Source organism: Cnephaeus nilssonii (genome assembly GCF_951640355.1).
Source record: "Cnephaeus nilssonii genome assembly, chromosome: 19".
In the NCBI taxonomy this organism is placed as follows: Eukaryota; Metazoa; Chordata; class Mammalia; order Chiroptera; family Vespertilionidae; genus Cnephaeus; species Cnephaeus nilssonii.
In genome coordinates this window covers 15,620,184-15,636,209 of record NC_137090.1, presented here as the reverse complement: position 1 = coordinate 15,636,209, position 16,026 = coordinate 15,620,184, and the positions used below count along the sequence as shown (strand labels likewise).

The following is a 16,026-nucleotide window of genomic DNA, read 5'->3' as shown; positions in this document are numbered from 1 at the left end:
ATTGGGCTCCCTCCTTGGCTGCAGGGCACTGTGCACAGATCCTCAAACAGGCACATTAGACCTGCTGGCGTTTGGAGTGTCACGTGATGGCCCACAAGCATCTACCGGACAGACCACCCTTCCCCTTGCGGAGGTCAAAGGCCAACCTGAATTTCCCCGGCAGATGCCTCTTTCCCAAGGCCCATTTCTTCCGTCTCCTAGATGGCCTGCCAATTTTTGGTTTACAACCTGGGGCGTTCCCGGGTGGAATCTGAAACGGCTGCCCCGTACACAGAGGGTGAAGAAAGAGGGAGACCACGCCAGAGTAGTAGGTAGCAGGGTTTTGTTTTTTAATTTTGTTTTTCAGTTGCAGTTTACACTCCATATTATTTTGTATCAGTTTCAGGTGTACAGCAGGGTGGTTAGGTGGCAGGTTTAATAAGCAAGGAGAAAACTTACGAGGCTTGTCCGGGGCAGACACAAGACAAGTCGATGTCTGCATCCACCCAACAGAATCTGAAGTCTGTGTGGAGCTTTAACTGGGTTCAGCCATGCGATGGTCTCGACTACACGCTGCTTTCTCAAGGCTCCATCACACAGTCCCTCAGCGCCTCAGATCTCGGCCCCGCCCCGTCGGCAGAGCGCGCCCCACCCCATGAGAAATCTCGCGAGAATCCCGATCCGGACAGAAATCGAGACTTTTGGCCTTTCCCGGATTCCGTAGCTCAGAGTCGCAGTTCTTAGCTAAGTGCTTCCGGGTTGCATCCCGGGAAAGCTTCAGGGGTGTTGCCAGTGGAACCAAGCCCCGGCGGGATCAGTAAGTAGGAGACCGAACCGAGCCTGAGCGCCTGCCTTTAGTCCCCTCCTGTGATTCCTTGAAGGCCCTGGTACAGCTTAGCAGGCGGGCCCAGAATGTCTGGGTCCCCAGCCCTATGACTCAGGGGCTCCTGTCTAGTTTCCTCTCCCAGGATTTTGGCTCAGTTCAGCGAGCTCACCTCCCGGTCTGAGAGATGAGGAAACCGAGTCCTAGAGCCCAGCCCCGAGGCGCGGTTTACCAGGCCCCGTCCCCTCCCACGGGTTCCTCTCGGGTGGCACAGACCCTCTGTGTCCCCTGTCTTGGGTCCAAGGTCCCGAACAGATATTGGCCTCAGGCACATCCCCCTCAGTCACCCTCTACTGGTCTCCCTGACTGTCTACAGGCCTGGGCAGCATGGCTTTATTCCGGTCGGGCCTCCTGGTGCTGACGACGCCGCTGGCCTCCCTGGCCCCTCGCCTGGCCCCTATCCTGACCTCTGCGGCCCGGCTCGTGAATGAGACACTCTATGTACACCTGCAGCCGGGCATGAGCCTGGAGGGCCCAGCTCAGCCCCTGTCCACCCCCGTGCAGGCCACATTTGAGGTTCTGGATTTCATCTCGTACTTCTATGCTGGCGCCAACGTGCACCCGCACCTGGACATCAGAATTCTGCTAACCAATATCCGAACCAAGAGCGCCTTTCTCCCTCCCCTGGCCAGCTCCGTTCAGAATCTGGCCCACCCGCCGGAGGTGGTGCTGACCGACTTCCAGACCCTGGATGGAAGCCAGTACAATCCGGTCAAGCAACAGCTGCAGCGTTATGCCACCAGCTGTTACAGTTGTTGTCCAACACTTACTTCAGTGCTGCTGTACCCTGATTATGAGTCTGGAGAACTGCCTGTGGAGGTCTCCTTACCCTCCACCATCAGGCCATCCTCCCCTGTGGCCAGATCTCCAAAGCAGCCAGTGCGTGGCTACCATCGTGGGGCCGTGGGAGGCACGTTTGACCGCCTGCACAATGCCCACAAGGTGTTGCTCAGTGTCTCCTGCATCCTGGCCCAGGAGCAGCTTGTGGTGGGAGTAGCAGACAAAGACCTTTTGAAGAGTGAGTGGGGAAAACACTGGATTAGGGTGGTGGAGGACCCCCAAAACTCCTTTTTTTTAAAATATATATGTATATGTTTTATTGATTTCAGAGAGGAAGGAAGAGGGAGAGAGAGGTAGAAACACCCATGATGAGAGAGAATCATGGATCGGCTGCCTCCTGCAAGTCCCCACCGGGGATCGAGCCCACAACCCGGGCATGTGCCCTTGACTGGAGTCGAACCTGGGGCCTTTCAGTTCGCAGGCCAACGCTCTATCCACTGAGCCAAACTGGCCAGGGCCCCAAAATTCCTTGTAATGTGCCAGTGCCAAGGTTGAGAAAGGGTAGGACCATCCATTACTTTCTACCCCTCCCAAATGTCACACACAGTGCCGGGCACTCAGTTGGTGCTAAGGAAACTTTGTTAAACGAATAAAAGCAGCCTTCTCAATGTGTAGTCTGGTCACCACTCAATCAGAATCCCCCCCAAACGTGGAACCAAGGAGTCTGCATTTTTAACAAATCCTTGAACGCCTCTGTCTGGCGCTGACGCCCATGGGCACTGCTCACTCTCTGGACACATGCCAGCCCTTGCACTGACTATTGTGCTTGCCTGCTGCCTGCCCCTCATGGTTTTCCCATCACAGACCACATCCGAGTTTAGCCCTTTCTTCCTGCCACCCACCTTTGGAGACAGGATGCTTAGGGACCCTTTTCCCCAAACTGGCCCATACTCTTCCTCCTCAATAAAAAGATCTCACTGTTCTGGGCTCCTTCCTCAGGCAAGTTGCTCCCTGAGCTGCTCCAATCCTACGCAGAACGTGTGGAACATCTGAGTGAGTTCCTGGTGGACATCAAGCCCTCCTTGGCTTTTGATATCATCCCCCTGCTGGACCCCTATGGGCCTGCTGGCTCTGACCCCTCCCTGGAGTTCCTGGTGGTCAGCGAGGAGACCTATCGTGGAGGGATGGCCGTCAACCGCTTCCGCCTTGACAATGTAACCTGTGAGGGAGATTGGCAGAGGGAGGGGATGGGGGAGGGGAGGGTGCTATTGGAAGTACCATGACCCCAGAGGAGGGAAGAGAGGGCCCAAGGTGGTAGAAAGAGGCAAGGAGGAACTGGTTCCCAGGTTGTCTTCTGAGGCAAGCTCTACCTCTGGAGTAAGTAGGGGAGGATAAGGGGGCAAGTTGCTGTCAGTGTTTGCCCTTCATCTCACCCCTCTTTCCCTCTCCTCACCCCTCCTTCTTTACTTCAGGACCTGGAGGAGCTTACCTTGTTCCAGATCCAGCTAATGCAAGACCTAAGCCACAGGGAGAACGAAGAGGACAAAATCAGCTCCTCCAGCGCCCGCCAGCGAATGCTGGGAAACCTGCTTCGGCCTCCATATGTAAGCATGTCTTTCCTTCCTCCCACCTTCTTGGATAGGCTGCAAATGCTAGAAGGTGGAGACTGTAGGATTCAACCCAAACATGAGCCTGAGGACCCTAGTAACTGGGGTTCCTTTTATCTACCTCCAGAAGAGGTCAGAGCTCCCTGCTGGTCTCTACGTGATTGGGCTGACAGGCATAAGTGGCTCTGGAAAGAGCTCAGTAGCTCAGCGGCTGAAGGGCCTGGGGGCGTATGTCATCGATTGTGACCAGCTGGGCCATCGGGCCTATGCCCCGGGTGGTCCTGCCTACCAGTCCGTGGTGCAAGCCTTTGGAACAGGTAATGACTGCAGAGGGCTGGAGGAGGCCTGCAGTGAGGAGATGGCCTGGTCTCTTTGCCCAATCCTCTGTCTCTGTCATCTAGATATTCTCCATAAAGATGGCATTATCAATAGGAAGGTCCTGGGCAGCCGGGTTTTTGGGAACAAGGTAAATACACACCTCTCCAAAGGTTCTCAGCTGCAGTAGACCCAGGGGTTGGGACCCAATGGACTTCTCTGGGCTGGCTCCATCTTCAAGGGGAGTAACCACTGCCCACTCCCTCTGCCCTGCTTCTCAGAAGCACCTGAAGAAGCTCACGGACATTATGTGGCCAGTTATCGCAATGCTGGCCCGAGAGGAGATGGATCTGGCTGTGGCTGAGGGTGAGTCAGAGGGATGCTGGGAGCGTCTGAGGGGCACAGTTAAGCAGATCCTTTCCCTGGGAGTTGCCTACTCCAAGCTAGACCACCCACGTTCCCAGGGACCATGTTTCATTGACTGACTGGTAGCAAGTGACAGGTACTGCTGGTAGTGACCGGAGTCTCCCTACAGGAAAGCAGGTATGCGTGATTGAAGCTGCCGTGCTCCTTGAAGCCGGCTGGCAGAGCATGGTGCATGAGGTGTGGACCATTGTCATCCCTGAGACTGAGGTATCTGGAGCCCTCCTGCCACCCCATCTCCATTGCAGACTGCGTCCTGCTCTGAGCCAGTTGGCTGACAAATGTCATGTCCGTACCCAGGCTGTACGACGAATTACGGAGAGGGATGGCCTGAGTGAGGCTGCAGCTCAAAGCCGGCTGCAGAGCCAGATGAGTGGACAGCAGCTTGTGGACCAGAGCCACGTGGTGCTAAGCACCTTATGGGAGCCGCATGTCACCCAGCTCCAGGTTGATGCCCAGGGAAAAGCTGGGTTGTTGGGAGGGAGTCTGCAGTGAATGCCTACCTGACTGTCTTTTCCTCACAACATTCTGGTTGCCCAAAGGTGGAGAAAGCCTGGGCCCTCCTGCAGAAGCGCATAGATGCCATCCAGCCATTCTGATAATGAGTTTTCTGTGGGGCCAGATTGGCCCCTGGAGCTGACAAGAGACCATCAGTGGTGAGGAGGAATGGGGGCTTCCATGCTCACCCTAGCTTTGGCCTAGGGGGCTCTGAGCTAAGCTGGGTGGGGCAGGGCCTGGTGGACACAGGAAGCTGACCCAGCTTGCAGGTGTTTGACCAACACGGAGGATGTGGCCCATGGGGCAACAGGCCCCTCTGGCATTCCAACCCCATCCTTGCCTACAGGTGTCTGTGATACCGAAGGCTAGTAGGGGAGAAAGGGGGGAAAGGGCAAACAATGAAACTTGTAACAGAATTAAAGGTTGATGTTTCCAGGTGCTGTCTGTATGGTGTCTGCTTCCTGCTCCAAGCCCCTAGGTAACTGGGATCCTTGAGCCACAAGGGCAGGACTCAGGCCTGAGCTGGAAGCCAGGAGGACAGTGGTTAAGAGCATGGCCTTTGGAGCTAACCAGACTGAAGCCAGCCTTGGCCCTGTCACTGAGTAGCTGTGGCATTTGGACAAGTGACAAACTTTCTAGGTTCCTCAGTTTTCTTACCTATGAAGTAGCATAACTTGGCCAGTACGCTCTTTGGAAGTATTAATTCCACAAGTGCCCAGCTGGATCCTAGGCTTGATGTTGGAGGACCATCCTTCAACACGCCAGGCGGGCCTCTGCCATCACAGAGCCTGCAGCCTGGTGAGGTTGGACACGGTGGTGGCTGGACGGATCGGTGGGCCAGGGAGAAAGGCATCCCCAGGGACGCCTAGGCCTGGCAGTGTGCCTGTGTGTGCACAACTGGCTGCAAACATGACTGGAACACGCCTTTTGAAGGGACCCCATTTCACAGAATGCGCTTCTTGCCGCCTGCCTGCCCCAAGGGAGGAAGACCAACAGGGTGACCTCCCCAAAGCAGCCTATGTCAGCCCAACAGCTAGCTCAGCCCACCCCGCGGGTTCGGTGTTCCCTGGCTGCGCACGCACGTCGCCCCGCCCCTTTCTCCTCGGCCGCGGGTTGGCTGGTTTGGGTCACGTGGGCGTGCCTCGCTTTTCCTGGCGACGGTGGCCGGCCCGCTGGCTGGTTTCCGGTGCGGTGGGTCGGAGATGACGGAACCAGGCGCTTCTCTGGAGGACCCCTGGGTCAAGGCAAGCTCCGCGGGCGAGCACGCCGGTGAGGGGAGGCGGGGCGGGCGCGTGTACGTAGGGGGTCCGGAAGATGAGAGAGGTCACTCCGGTGCCCAGAGTACCCCTGCTTCCGCCCTCCGGGCCCGGGGCTCCAGGGAAGACAGCTCACCCCCCGCGCGTGCTAAGGTGGGGAGGTGACCGAGGCGAGTGTGAGGGGACGGGTTTGGGGCTGCGGGGGTGGAGGTGTTGGGCAGGCGGGATCATGCCGAGGGGCGGCGCTCCCACGACCTAGCCAGTCTTGGCTCTCGGGGAAATCCTTCAGTTTCTTGCGCGCGCCGGTGTGTGTCCGTCGGTCCTTCAATTGCCTGCGCACGTGCATGTCGGTCCTTCAATTGCCTGCTCACGTGCGTGTCGGTCCTTCAATTGCCTGCTCACGTGCGTGTCGGTCCTTCCGTTGCCTGTGCACCTGCCTGAGTGCATACGATTGGATGCACAGAGTGAATGGAAGAGGCTTCCTCCGGGGACGGAGGTCTGATGAGCTTTCCCCCCTTGCTGGGTGCCGCAGGTGGAGTATGCCTACAGCGACAACAGCCTGGACCCCGGTGAGTGCCTCCCCACCGGCTTCAGCTCTGGAGTGCCCCTCCCACCTCAGCCCTGTAGATTCGCTTGGCCTTGGCAGCCCCAGCTGACCACCGTCCACTGTCTCTGAGCCTGAAACCGTGAGGGAGGAGCGGGAGGACAAGCGCAGGAGGCACGGGAGGGTGATCCTAGTTCCCTCTGCTCTGGAACAGGGAAGTGATGGAAATGGTGACAGCTGGTCACTCTCACCCTCGTCAAGCCCAGGTGTTACTTTGTGAACCAACAGTACCATTGCAGGCCAGTGGAGCAGTTTAGACCCCAGGGACAGGAGCATTGCAGCGTGGCTGGCCCAGTATGGCTAGCTTTTGGTTTAAGGGGAGAGGTCAGCATTTAAGGAGCAGGGAGCCGTTGTGCCCACAGGAGTCTGAGGGACTAGCAGTGTTCCCTCCACCCCCCACCTTACTCCTTAGTGATTGGGGCCTCTCTTTTCCAGGGCTTTTTGTAGAAAGCTCCCGCAAGGGGAGTGTAGTGTCCAGAGCTAATAGCATCGGTTCCACCAGTGCCTCTTCCGTCCCTAACACAGGTAGGCAGCCACATCCCCCATCTGGCGGGGCTCAGATATGCCATCATTTTAGTATCTTTCTTAGGACGCTCCAGCCATCTGCATGGGGTGCTAGAGCCCTAGTGCTAGACACAGGGTCTCACCATCTTTTACCTCATCTAGAATATTAAGTTCCCGTGTCCATCTGCTACCTGGGCACTGCGTTCTTTTTCCCAGCTAGGGAAAGATGGATTAGCTGGGTCTCACTGGGCCCCAGAATGATCTCTTTCTGCCCCCAACTCTGAGTGTAGATGACGAGGACAGTGATTACCACCAGGAGTCCTACAAGGAGTCCTACAAGGACCGGCGCCGGCGAGCACACACGCAAGCTGAACAGAAGAGGAGGGATGCTATCAAGGTGATTGGGGAGGCCTCTGCCGGCACAGGAAGGTCCTGCATATTTCAGACTCATTGTGCCCTGACCCCATTAGACAGGCCCAAGCGACCTGCGGGCAGATAGTCTACCAGGGGTCCTCAAACTTTTTAAACAGGGGGTCAGTTCACTGTCCCTCAGACCGTTGGAGGGCCGGACTATAGTTTAAAAAAAAACTATGAACAAATTCCTATGCACACTGCACATATCTTATTTTGAAGTGAAAAAACAAAACGGCAAAAACACCTGCATGTGGCCTGCGGGCTGTAGTTTGAGGACGCCTGTCCCTGGACATGAACACCTCCCTCCTTCCAGCCCCTTACCCCTTTTAGTTTGTGAGTATGGGACTTAGTGCCATGGAAGAAAAGTTTTGTGCCAGTTTGTCTTAACCCCTTAGAGTTAAGGAATCTATTTCCCTTGCTCTCTCCACAGAGAGGCTATGACGACCTTCAGACCATCGTCCCCACCTGCCAGCAGCAGGACTTCTCCATTGGCTCCCAAAAGCTCAGCAAAGCCATCGTTCTGCAGAAGAGTATGGCAGGGAGAGCACTGGAGGGTTGGAGCAATGGGCTGTGAGCAGGCCAGCCTCATACCCACTGTGGCCTGGCCCTCTGCGTGGTTGTAATGGGAGACTTGGGGGATGGGGAAAAGGGAAACAAGATCAGCCTTGTCCTCTGGCTGAGATTTCCTGTGCCACAACCTCTCTCCACCTCCACCCTAGCTATTGACTACATCCAGTTTTTGCACAAGGAGAAGAAAAAGCAGGAGGAGGAGGTGTCCACACTACGCAAGGACGTCATGGCCCTAAAGATCATGAAAGTGTAAGGTGCCGAACTGTGGGAACCAGGGCTTCTGAGGGGACTGGGGCCAACTTCAGTTCACACTCTCCCTTTTGTTCAAAGGCCACATCAGGTCATATTCTCACTCCCTCCGGTGGCCACCTAAGAGGCGCCAGATTATTATGATCTCTGATCGCATAATAATCTGGCCACTCTGTGTGTGTGTGTGTGTGTGTGTGTGTGTATATATATATATATATATATGAATTCGTGTATGGGTGGAGTCCGGCCAGTCTAGCCAGGGGGAGGAAACATGGGCCGTTGGCCGGCCTGCCTGCTGGTCGAACTCCTGGTCGAGGGGACAATTTGCATATTAGCCTTTTATTATACAGGATATACACTGAGTGGCCAGATTATTATGCGTTCAGGGATCATAATAATCTGGCCCCTCAGTGTAGGTCTGTTTTTAACCTAAAAGCAGTATCTAGCTTATGAATATATCCCCAAAGCGCTCTAGGAATCTTCTTGGTTGGGGGAGGTATTGGGGTCACCCTATTACTCCTGGCCTGGTAGATCTGCTGTAGCACCTTAGCCCTGGCCTGCTTGCTTTTAGGAACTACGAGCAGATTGTGAAGGCACACCAGGACAACCCCCACGAGGGGGAGGATCAGGTTTCTGACCAGGTCAAGTTCAATGTGTTTCAAGGCATCATGGACTCGCTGTTCCAGTCCTTCAATGCTTCCATCTCCATGGCCAGCTTTCAGGAGCTGTCGGCCTGTGTGTTCAGCTGGATTGAGGAGCACTGTAAGCCTCAGGTATGGGGCAGCAGTGGTCGCAGGGCCTGGGGTCTTCTCCCACCTTTAGGCAAAGTGACCCAAGCCATTTTCGAAAAGCAGGTAGATTTTAGGTTTCTTCAGGGTGTTTCTACAACCTTCAGTACTCGTTCCCCCCCTTCTTTGCTTTCTAAAGTTTACATTTTCCTGTTACGGTTTCATTGATCAAATATGATCTGAGCACTTACTCCTATAAGGCCAAGTTCTGCCTTGGTTTAGTCCATGTTGTGGCCACCTTGGTCACTTCTCGGCTGCCCAGCATGTAAGCCCCATCACTTGAAGCAGAATTACGTAGGTTTTTGGAAAGATTTCTAGCCCCAACACCAGGCCTACTAAGGTAGCTTTTCCTGGAGTTTATTATTTGTAATGGTGTGGTGTGTTAATGGTATTAAACTGAGTCTTCTGCTTTTGAGGCCTAGTTGCTTCTGCTGGGACTTAAACTTGTTTCTCAGATTCTTTTTATTTTCAAACATTTTTATTATGAGACACTTTAAACATACTGGAACATCAAGAGAATTTACACTGAATATTCATATATCACCCAAATTCTACCATTAACATTTTCCACATTATCACATAGCTGTCACATTGGGGGCATGCAAAGTAAACTGTAGACATGAGTGCTTCCCAGGGGCTTCCCCCCCCCCCCCCCCCCCGCCCCACTAGAAAGAGCGCACCTGGTCAGGTGTCCCAGACAGCTCTCTGCCCTCACCTGAGCATCATCTCTCTTGCTCTGCTGCCCTCAACAGACCCTACGGGAGATCGTGATTGGTGTCCTGCACCAACTGAAGAACCAGCTTTACTGACCTGCAGAATAGCCAACAAGAGGTCTCAAGTCTCCTACTTGGTCACAACCACTGGGCTTGTGAGATCGGACTGCGACACCGTACACCAGTCAGCTGGTTTCTCTTTCATGTTTCATCCCCTAGCCTCCCTCGTCCTCAGTGGGGCTGGGGTGTTTGTGAAAGCTTCTGATTAATTTATTATATTGACTATAGAGCTCGAACCTACCCAGTCTTCCCCCCCATAAAAGTCCTCAGAATGGGGGTCTGCTCTGGGCACTCACCCCCCCCTCCTTTCCTTAAGCCTCAGATTTCAGCACATGATCTATACATATTTAGAAAGTACTGTTTGCCTGTTTCGGTATCTTGGGTGACAACTGGCCCAAGTTTGGCCATTTTGGCAGTAGTCGCTCTGGAGGAAAGCATTAAGAGAAAAGATGTCCACAGCCACGAAGGGTGAAAGGCTGCTCATGCCTAGGCTAGAGCTGCCTGGTCAGCCCAAGGTAGAGCCATGGCTTTCTGGCTGGCTCAGCTGCCAAGGTCCTGCTCCTGCTGCTTACTCCATTGTCTCTTCCCTGCTCTGGGCAGCAGAGGGAAGCAACCTCCCACCTACTCCTGCCCTCTGTCCCCACAGGCATTGGCGCTGCACAGCAGAGTCAAATGTAACAAAAGTTTTTATTTTTCTAAATACCAACAAAACAGTTTTGCTAAAGTTACAATTTTAAAAAATCAGCTGGACCTCAACCACCCCAGCTTTCTGTCAGGTGTATCTGGGGCTCTGCCATCTCTCATGTGCTGCTTACGTTTCTCCCAGGACTTGGGGGTGGGTGAAGGCCTGAGGTATATGGAACCCAAGAGTCTAGGGTGCAGCCCTGGACTCCTTGAATGCTGTGTATAATAGCCTCTATCTCTGTCCCCCAACCTCCCTCTTGCCTTCCTCAGATTTGTTATCTGGGGGGTTTGATTATCCAGAGGAAATTAAATATTTTTATATCAAATTATATTACAATAAATATTGCCAAATGCTTTCCTTTAGTTTTGTTCCAAGTCTAAGTGTTAAGCACAAGCACTTGAAATTACATTCTAGGCCATGTAATGAGAGTACCCACCCTCTGGGTGACCAGCACTCCTCTCCTTCCCCTCCTGCTCTAATTCTCTGGTTTATGCCCCTCTCCCAACTGCCCTGCTCAAAGGGTGAAAGCAGCAGTAACAATGAAAAAAGCTGGCAGCCAGTCTGGGACTCTGTCCCCATAACCAGTCCTACCACAGGGGCTCTCAGGGGTCTGGGAGCTTGACATTGTAATCTTCATCTGTCTCCATCCCAACTTCCTCCTGTGGGGCAATGAGACAAGTGAATGAGACCTCTTTGGGTGAAACCCCAGGGGAGCAAGGCAGAGAAAGAGAACCACTTACAAAGAACTGCTTCTTACTCTTGGGGTACCCTTCAAGGATTGCGTCACACAGCTCTGTTGCCTGGCAAGAAACAAAACCACCCCTTTGCGGATGGGCAGTACCTGGCACTGCCTAACAGATCCATGACAGGGGCAGCAGTTTCTCGGCGGGTGCTGTTTTCCAGGGCCTGCCTTGGAATTCTGCACTTACCATCCTCTTGCGCTTCCTCCACTCCTTGCAGTACTTCTGCCTCTCTCTGTACACCTAAGCAGGGGGAACAGGTCCCTCTAAGCCCTTAGCCCACGGCAGGGCAGCCGCTGGGGTCAACTCTTGTGCTGGCTTCTCTGCACAGGCTGCCCTCCCTCCCAGCTCACCTGTTCTTTCTCTTCCGGGGTCACATGGTTGGTGGCCGCTTTGATGTTCTTCAGTCTCTCTGTGTAGCCAGCACATTCCTTCTTTAACTCCTGGATCTCTTTCTGCATCTCCGGTGTGGTCAGGGCACTAGTTAACTCCTTCAGCTCTGAAACCACATCTCCCCGAGATCACTTGCTGTCCCCCAAGGAAGGGATTCTCTTCCAGTGGGTACTCCCTGAGGTAGGAGACCAGGCCTCCACTCGCTCTGGGTTTTACACCCAGGGTCCAGAATGGGCCCCTTATTCTAGAAATGTCCAGGAAGCTGTAGCCAGTTAGAGGAGCAGGAATAAAGGGAAGTGTGGGAACAGTATACTGATAATCATGGTAAGGAAAGCAGATGCATGTCCTGCCCATTTGTATTTCAAAAGCCATTAGCTGTCATGTATTTCTCTTAATGTAAATGGTATGGCAGCCCAGCAAAGGGATCCTCAGTGCAATGAGACAATAATGCAGTCAACACCCGTTTCCTTAGTAATTCCTGGCCTCTGGACAGACCCTGACCTAGCTAGGGGCACCCTCCAGAACAGCCCATTCCTACCAGCCTCCATTTGGCGGCAGCTCTGCTGCAAGCTCTGCACCTTGGCAGTGAGGGTCACGATTTTGGCATCCAAGCTTTGGAGGTCAGCATCACTCACCGTGTCAAACTGGTCCTGCCAAAGACAAGAAGAAAGGTGGCCTGATGTGTGACACAGGATGGGAACCCACGTCTAAACGGCGACATTCACACACACACTTAAGAACCTGTGGGGCGCGGCTACAGAGTTTGGACAGGTTCAAGCCTTGGACCGATGAGAGGGCACAGTCCTCGTGGCCACGTGCAAGTCCCAGCTTGGAGGGCAGAGCCCTCCCCGCACAATTATAGCCAACAGCTATGGTTTAAGCTTGAACCTATGGTCTGAACACGTGGCCCCACGTGCCTGAGTGATATAGGCTGCAAGTAAACAAAGCTTGATCAGGTGCATGTAATTGAGTAGATCGAAACCCACGAGAATGTTGTAAACATCCTGACCACGCCCTTACTTTGCCTCGTGGCATTGGCTATAAAATAAAGACACGGCTTGAAGCAGCGTCCCACCGAGTCCCAGCTTTCCTTCTCTTGTCTGTCTTTCCTAATCCTTCACCGCCCCCACCCGGGTTCACTGAACCTGGCTGAGCTGGCGCGGCACATAAGGCGCCCTGGGGCTGAGTATGCCATGGCCGTGCCGGCTCCCCACAAGAACCTTCCAAAGGACCTTCTAAAATAGCAGGAGTGTACTTTTGAGAGATCATTCAATTTAGTACTGGGTCCAACAACAAGGTATCAAAGTTGAAACCTAATGCCTGTCCTCAAGGGGCTTCTAGGTTGGCAGGAGACTGAATAGGACAAATTTCTTTCAGTTTAGTGGTCAAATCTCTCACTAGGCTGAAGGAGGAAAGGAACATTCTTCCCAAAGTGATGGTGACTAACTGAGGGCTTCCACAATAGGAAGAGTCTGGACAGGCAGAGGCATGGTGGAGGGATGTGGCTAAGGGACTAGTAATAAAGTCTGAGGAGCCCTCCCATGAGACACGAGCTGCTAGAAAAGGGACTGTGTTGGGGCTCGGTGGGGGTCTCATCAGTTGATGAGGGGAGCGGGTTAGAAGATGTGAATCCAGCCTGGGCAGCCTGGACTCTATAAGGCAATGTTAAACCTTTACAACAAGAGGCAGCAAACTACAGCCTGTGAGCCAAATCCTGCATGTGGTTTTTTTTAAACAAAAATATATTGAAACAGCCACTCATTACTATTTCCTATGGCTGCTTTTGCTCTACACTGGTGCACTTGAGTAGTCGACAGTTGAGTAGCTGTGGCAAGAGGCCACCTGGCCTGCAGAGCATAACAACTATCTGGCCCTTTACAGGAAAAAAAAATTTTTCAACTTCTTTAGGGGACCTTCAACATAGTAACAATGAAACCTATTTTAGGAAAATTAGCCTTGATGGTGATTTGATTCAGTTAAACGAGTAATGTCTACTGGATGTTAAATACTGTGGGGTGCTAAGTAAAGGAAGATAAATGAGAAACAGGGTCTGTCCTAGGACAGTTTAGTGGGGGAGACAAGTAAAGAGAATTATACTACAGTGTGCTCAAGAGGTAAGCACCTCAAGAGGCCATGAGCTCAGAGCATCCAGAGAAGGCAATGCCTGAGTGAAATTCTAAAGGATGAGTAAGTTAGCGGGGCAAAGAGGTATAAGAGGAAGAAGGGACTAAAACACTCCAGGCAAAGGAAAGACAATGAGCAAAGGACACAGGAGAAAAACACATTTAATAGTCTAGTATTAATGGATGGAGAAAGAACAGGGACAGATGAGGTTAGAGGCAGGCTGGGCCAAGTCTCCAAGTGCCTTTTACCTGTTCCAGAGGCACCAGAATTTTAGGTAGGGAAATGTCATGACTAGATTTTCATGAACACAGATCGCTCTGGCTGCAAGGTTTGAGGAGACCAGGAGATGTTAGGATACTGCAATAGATGAGGAGCATCTGAACTAGAGCAGTGATGGCATGTGGATTCAAGAAGGGGAAAATCAGCTGGACTTGATGGCTGGCTAGCCACGTGAGATAAGGGAGGTTAAGAATGACCCCCTCGTCTCTGGCTTGGGTGAAGACTGATTCCATTAAGAAAGAAGAATGTGCCCTAGCTGATATGGCTCAGTGGATAAAGCGTCAGCCTGCAACTGAAAGGTCACAGGTTCGATTCCGGTCAAGGGCACATGCCCAAGTTGCAGGCTCGATCCCCAGGAGGGGGCATGCAGGAGGCAGCCGATCAATGATTCTCTCCCATCATTGATGTTTTGGGTTTTGTTTTTTTCTCTCTCTCTCCCTTCCTCCCTGAAATCAATAAAGGGGAGGGGAGGGGAGGGAGAGAAGGGGAGGGGAGGGGAGGGGGAGAAAGAAGAGGAAAGAATGTGAGAGGAGCCAGTAGGGGAGAGATGACGCATCCTACTGTAGCCCTAATGATTCTGAAAGACATCCCTTTGGAGATACAAAATTAATGTGTTTAGGAAGGCAGGTGGAGACAGAAGGAAAATAATTTGGCAGAAGGTGGTTCTAATCTAGATGATTGGGAGTAAGAACTTCCTAGCATAAATGGATCTTGGATTTTCTGTCATCTATCATATTTTAAGTATGGAAATCTCATGAAGTTTGGATCATAGCAAGGGAGTACACACACTGATTTAAAGGATGGCTGGGGCCCTTTTAATGGCGTAAGACAGCTGAGTTTCATGGATTGCCTCAATTCTCCCAAAGAGAGTTCATACTTGGGGCTGATTCATCTAAATTAGGCTCGCACACGGGGGGGGGGGGGGGGGACGTAATTTGCGCAGACTTCCCTCACCTGGTCCGCGAAATAAATCTTCTGCTTGCCGTACATCTTCTCTTTAATCTTGCCTTGTTGGGCCAGCTGCTCCAGCGCCTTCACCACGGCCTGGCAGAGGCGAGAGTGCGGAGCAGTCAGTGGCTTCGGGCCGGGCGGCCAGTGTGAAGGGCGGCGCGCGACCAGGGCTAGGATGGCAGCGCCCAGACGGCAGGACCCCAGGCCGACTTGAGGGGCGCCCAGGGGAGGAATGCCGGGAGAGGGTCCTCACCGCCTTGCCCAGCCCGTGCTCCCGCTGCAGGTTCCCAAACACATCCTGGGCGCTGTAGGGCCGGTTCTGCTCCTGCAGGTACTTGAGGAGGATCCCGGGGGCTACGGGAGGAGAAAACACAGGGGAGGGTCACTCAGCCGACCCCTTACCCGCTCCCCTCCGGGTCTCCCCGTTCCCGAGGCCCGCGTACCTCCAGGCGCCGCTTCAGCCCTGCCTTTACTCATGGCCTTTCCCGCCGCCCAACTCCGAAAGCCGGACGTTACAGTTGCTCCGGGCAACGGCTTCTTCCGGCGGCGGGAGGGGCGGGCCTCGTGCGGTGATTGGCGGAAGAGGAAGCCTTCGCGGGGAACGCAGCGGCCCTTCCGGGGGCCCCTAGTGGATTTCCGCCCGGAGCCGGGACGCCGCGCGCCACCCCTGCCTGGGAGTCTCTGCAGAGGAGGCGGGGGCACGCGCTTCCAATCTCCCCCTTCTTCCCCCTTGGGACGGAAGCCGGGGTCAGTCACGCCTTGGTTTGGGGACCCCGCCCCCGCGGCGGCTGACGGGGCCGAAGGTTCCAGCGGGAAACCTCAGGGTCAACTCCCGCTGGGCCATCGGCTCGCTCAAGGTCACAGCGCCGTTACGGTCAGGGCCACGTCCTACCCCACGGCCCGAGGCCCTTTGCCCGTTAGTCTTAGCATTTGTAGAGCAGGAACCAGGGCTACTGGCAGAAGGGTGATCGTAGACTTAGTAAGGAAAACACCCTGGAAAGAAGTCACCTTTGTTTGCTCGTTACCGAGCTCCGCACACAGGGGGCGCTCAGTTCATGCTGTGGTTTGAACGCCAAGGAAAGGTAGGGCTGCGAGGGGGCTATAACCACAAAGCTTTTAGAAGAGTTTCCTGTTGGCCGAGTCAATTTTATGGCAACACCTGGCAGGTACTTTCCACTCCTGCCCACAGTGGCCAGTGGGACAAAGCTTAA

The 16,026-nt window shown here is 53.7% G+C and overlaps 3 protein-coding genes across 6 annotated transcripts; 2 read left to right on the top strand and 1 right to left on the bottom strand.

The window, feature by feature from the left end:
- Window positions 1-659: 659 nt before the first annotated feature.
- COASY (Coenzyme A synthase) lies at window positions 660-4,923 on the top strand. 3 transcript variants are annotated; one of them, XM_079798533.1, is made up of 10 exons: window positions 660-796; window positions 1,179-1,880; window positions 2,642-2,856; window positions 3,115-3,246; window positions 3,380-3,566; window positions 3,651-3,715; window positions 3,846-3,930; window positions 4,100-4,197; window positions 4,288-4,434; window positions 4,530-4,923. In XM_079798533.1, the coding sequence occupies exons 2-10, from the start codon at window positions 1,190-1,192 to the stop codon at window positions 4,584-4,586; spliced, it is 1,677 nt and encodes a 558-aa protein (XP_079654659.1). In that variant the 5' UTR covers window positions 660-796; window positions 1,179-1,189; the 3' UTR covers window positions 4,587-4,923. The 3 variants fall into 3 exon arrangements, with proteins under 3 accessions (XP_079654659.1, XP_079654658.1, XP_079654660.1); XM_079798532.1 differs by having other exon boundaries at window positions 3,377-3,566; XM_079798534.1 differs by lacking the exon at window positions 660-796 and adding an exon at window positions 807-1,083 and having other exon boundaries at window positions 3,377-3,566.
- A 128-nt stretch (window positions 4,924-5,051) lies between these two features.
- Window positions 5,052-10,690, top strand: MLX (MAX dimerization protein MLX). 2 transcript variants are annotated; one of them, XM_079798546.1, is made up of 8 exons: window positions 5,052-5,729; window positions 6,274-6,310; window positions 6,781-6,870; window positions 7,140-7,246; window positions 7,694-7,793; window positions 7,983-8,082; window positions 8,654-8,855; window positions 9,623-10,690. In XM_079798546.1, the coding sequence occupies exons 1-8, from the start codon at window positions 5,688-5,690 to the stop codon at window positions 9,677-9,679; spliced, it is 735 nt and encodes a 244-aa protein (XP_079654672.1). In that variant the 5' UTR covers window positions 5,052-5,687; the 3' UTR covers window positions 9,680-10,690. The 2 variants fall into 2 exon arrangements, with proteins under 2 accessions (XP_079654672.1, XP_079654673.1); XM_079798547.1 differs by lacking the exon at window positions 6,781-6,870.
- Window positions 10,691-10,833: 143 nt separating this feature from the next.
- PSMC3IP (PSMC3 interacting protein) lies at window positions 10,834-15,634 on the bottom strand. The gene is made up of 8 exons (XM_079798551.1): window positions 15,259-15,634; window positions 15,069-15,169; window positions 14,819-14,908; window positions 12,000-12,111; window positions 11,422-11,567; window positions 11,258-11,311; window positions 11,069-11,128; window positions 10,834-10,987 (listed from the first exon to the last, which is right to left on the bottom strand). Exons 1-8 carry the CDS (start codon window positions 15,290-15,292, stop codon window positions 10,931-10,933), a joined length of 654 nt encoding a protein of 217 aa, XP_079654677.1. The 5' UTR covers window positions 15,293-15,634; the 3' UTR covers window positions 10,834-10,930.
- Window positions 15,635-16,026: the final 392 nt, after the last annotated feature.

Excerpts from the sequence above, each read along its gene's own strand:
- PSMC3IP (XM_079798551.1), bottom strand. The coding sequence starts at position 15,292 with ATGAGTAAAGGCAGGGCTGAAGCGGCGCCTGGAG. Across the intron at positions 15,170-15,258 it reads GGCTGAAGCGGCGCCTGGAG|CCCCCGGGATCCTCCTCAAG; the intron begins GTACGCGGGCCT and ends CTCCTCCCGTAG. Across the intron at positions 10,988-11,068 it reads AGAGTAAGAAGCAGTTCTTT|GAGGAAGTTGGGATGGAGAC; the intron begins GTAAGTGGTTCT and ends ATTGCCCCACAG.
- COASY (XM_079798534.1), top strand. The coding sequence starts at position 990 with ATGAGGAAACCGAGTCCTAGAGCCCAGCCCCGAGGCGCGGTTTACCAG. Across the intron at positions 1,084-1,178 it reads TCGGGTGGCACAGACCCTCT|GCCTGGGCAGCATGGCTTTA; the intron begins GTGTCCCCTGTC and ends GACTGTCTACAG. Across the intron at positions 3,931-4,099 it reads GGATCTGGCTGTGGCTGAGG|GAAAGCAGGTATGCGTGATT; the intron begins GTGAGTCAGAGG and ends GTCTCCCTACAG.
- MLX (XM_079798546.1), top strand. The coding sequence starts at position 5,688 with ATGACGGAACCAGGCGCTTCTCTGGAGGACCCCTGGGTCAAG. Across the intron at positions 6,871-7,139 it reads CTCTTCCGTCCCTAACACAG|ATGACGAGGACAGTGATTAC; the intron begins GTAGGCAGCCAC and ends CTCTGAGTGTAG. Across the intron at positions 7,247-7,693 it reads AGAGGAGGGATGCTATCAAG|AGAGGCTATGACGACCTTCA; the intron begins GTGATTGGGGAG and ends CTCTCTCCACAG.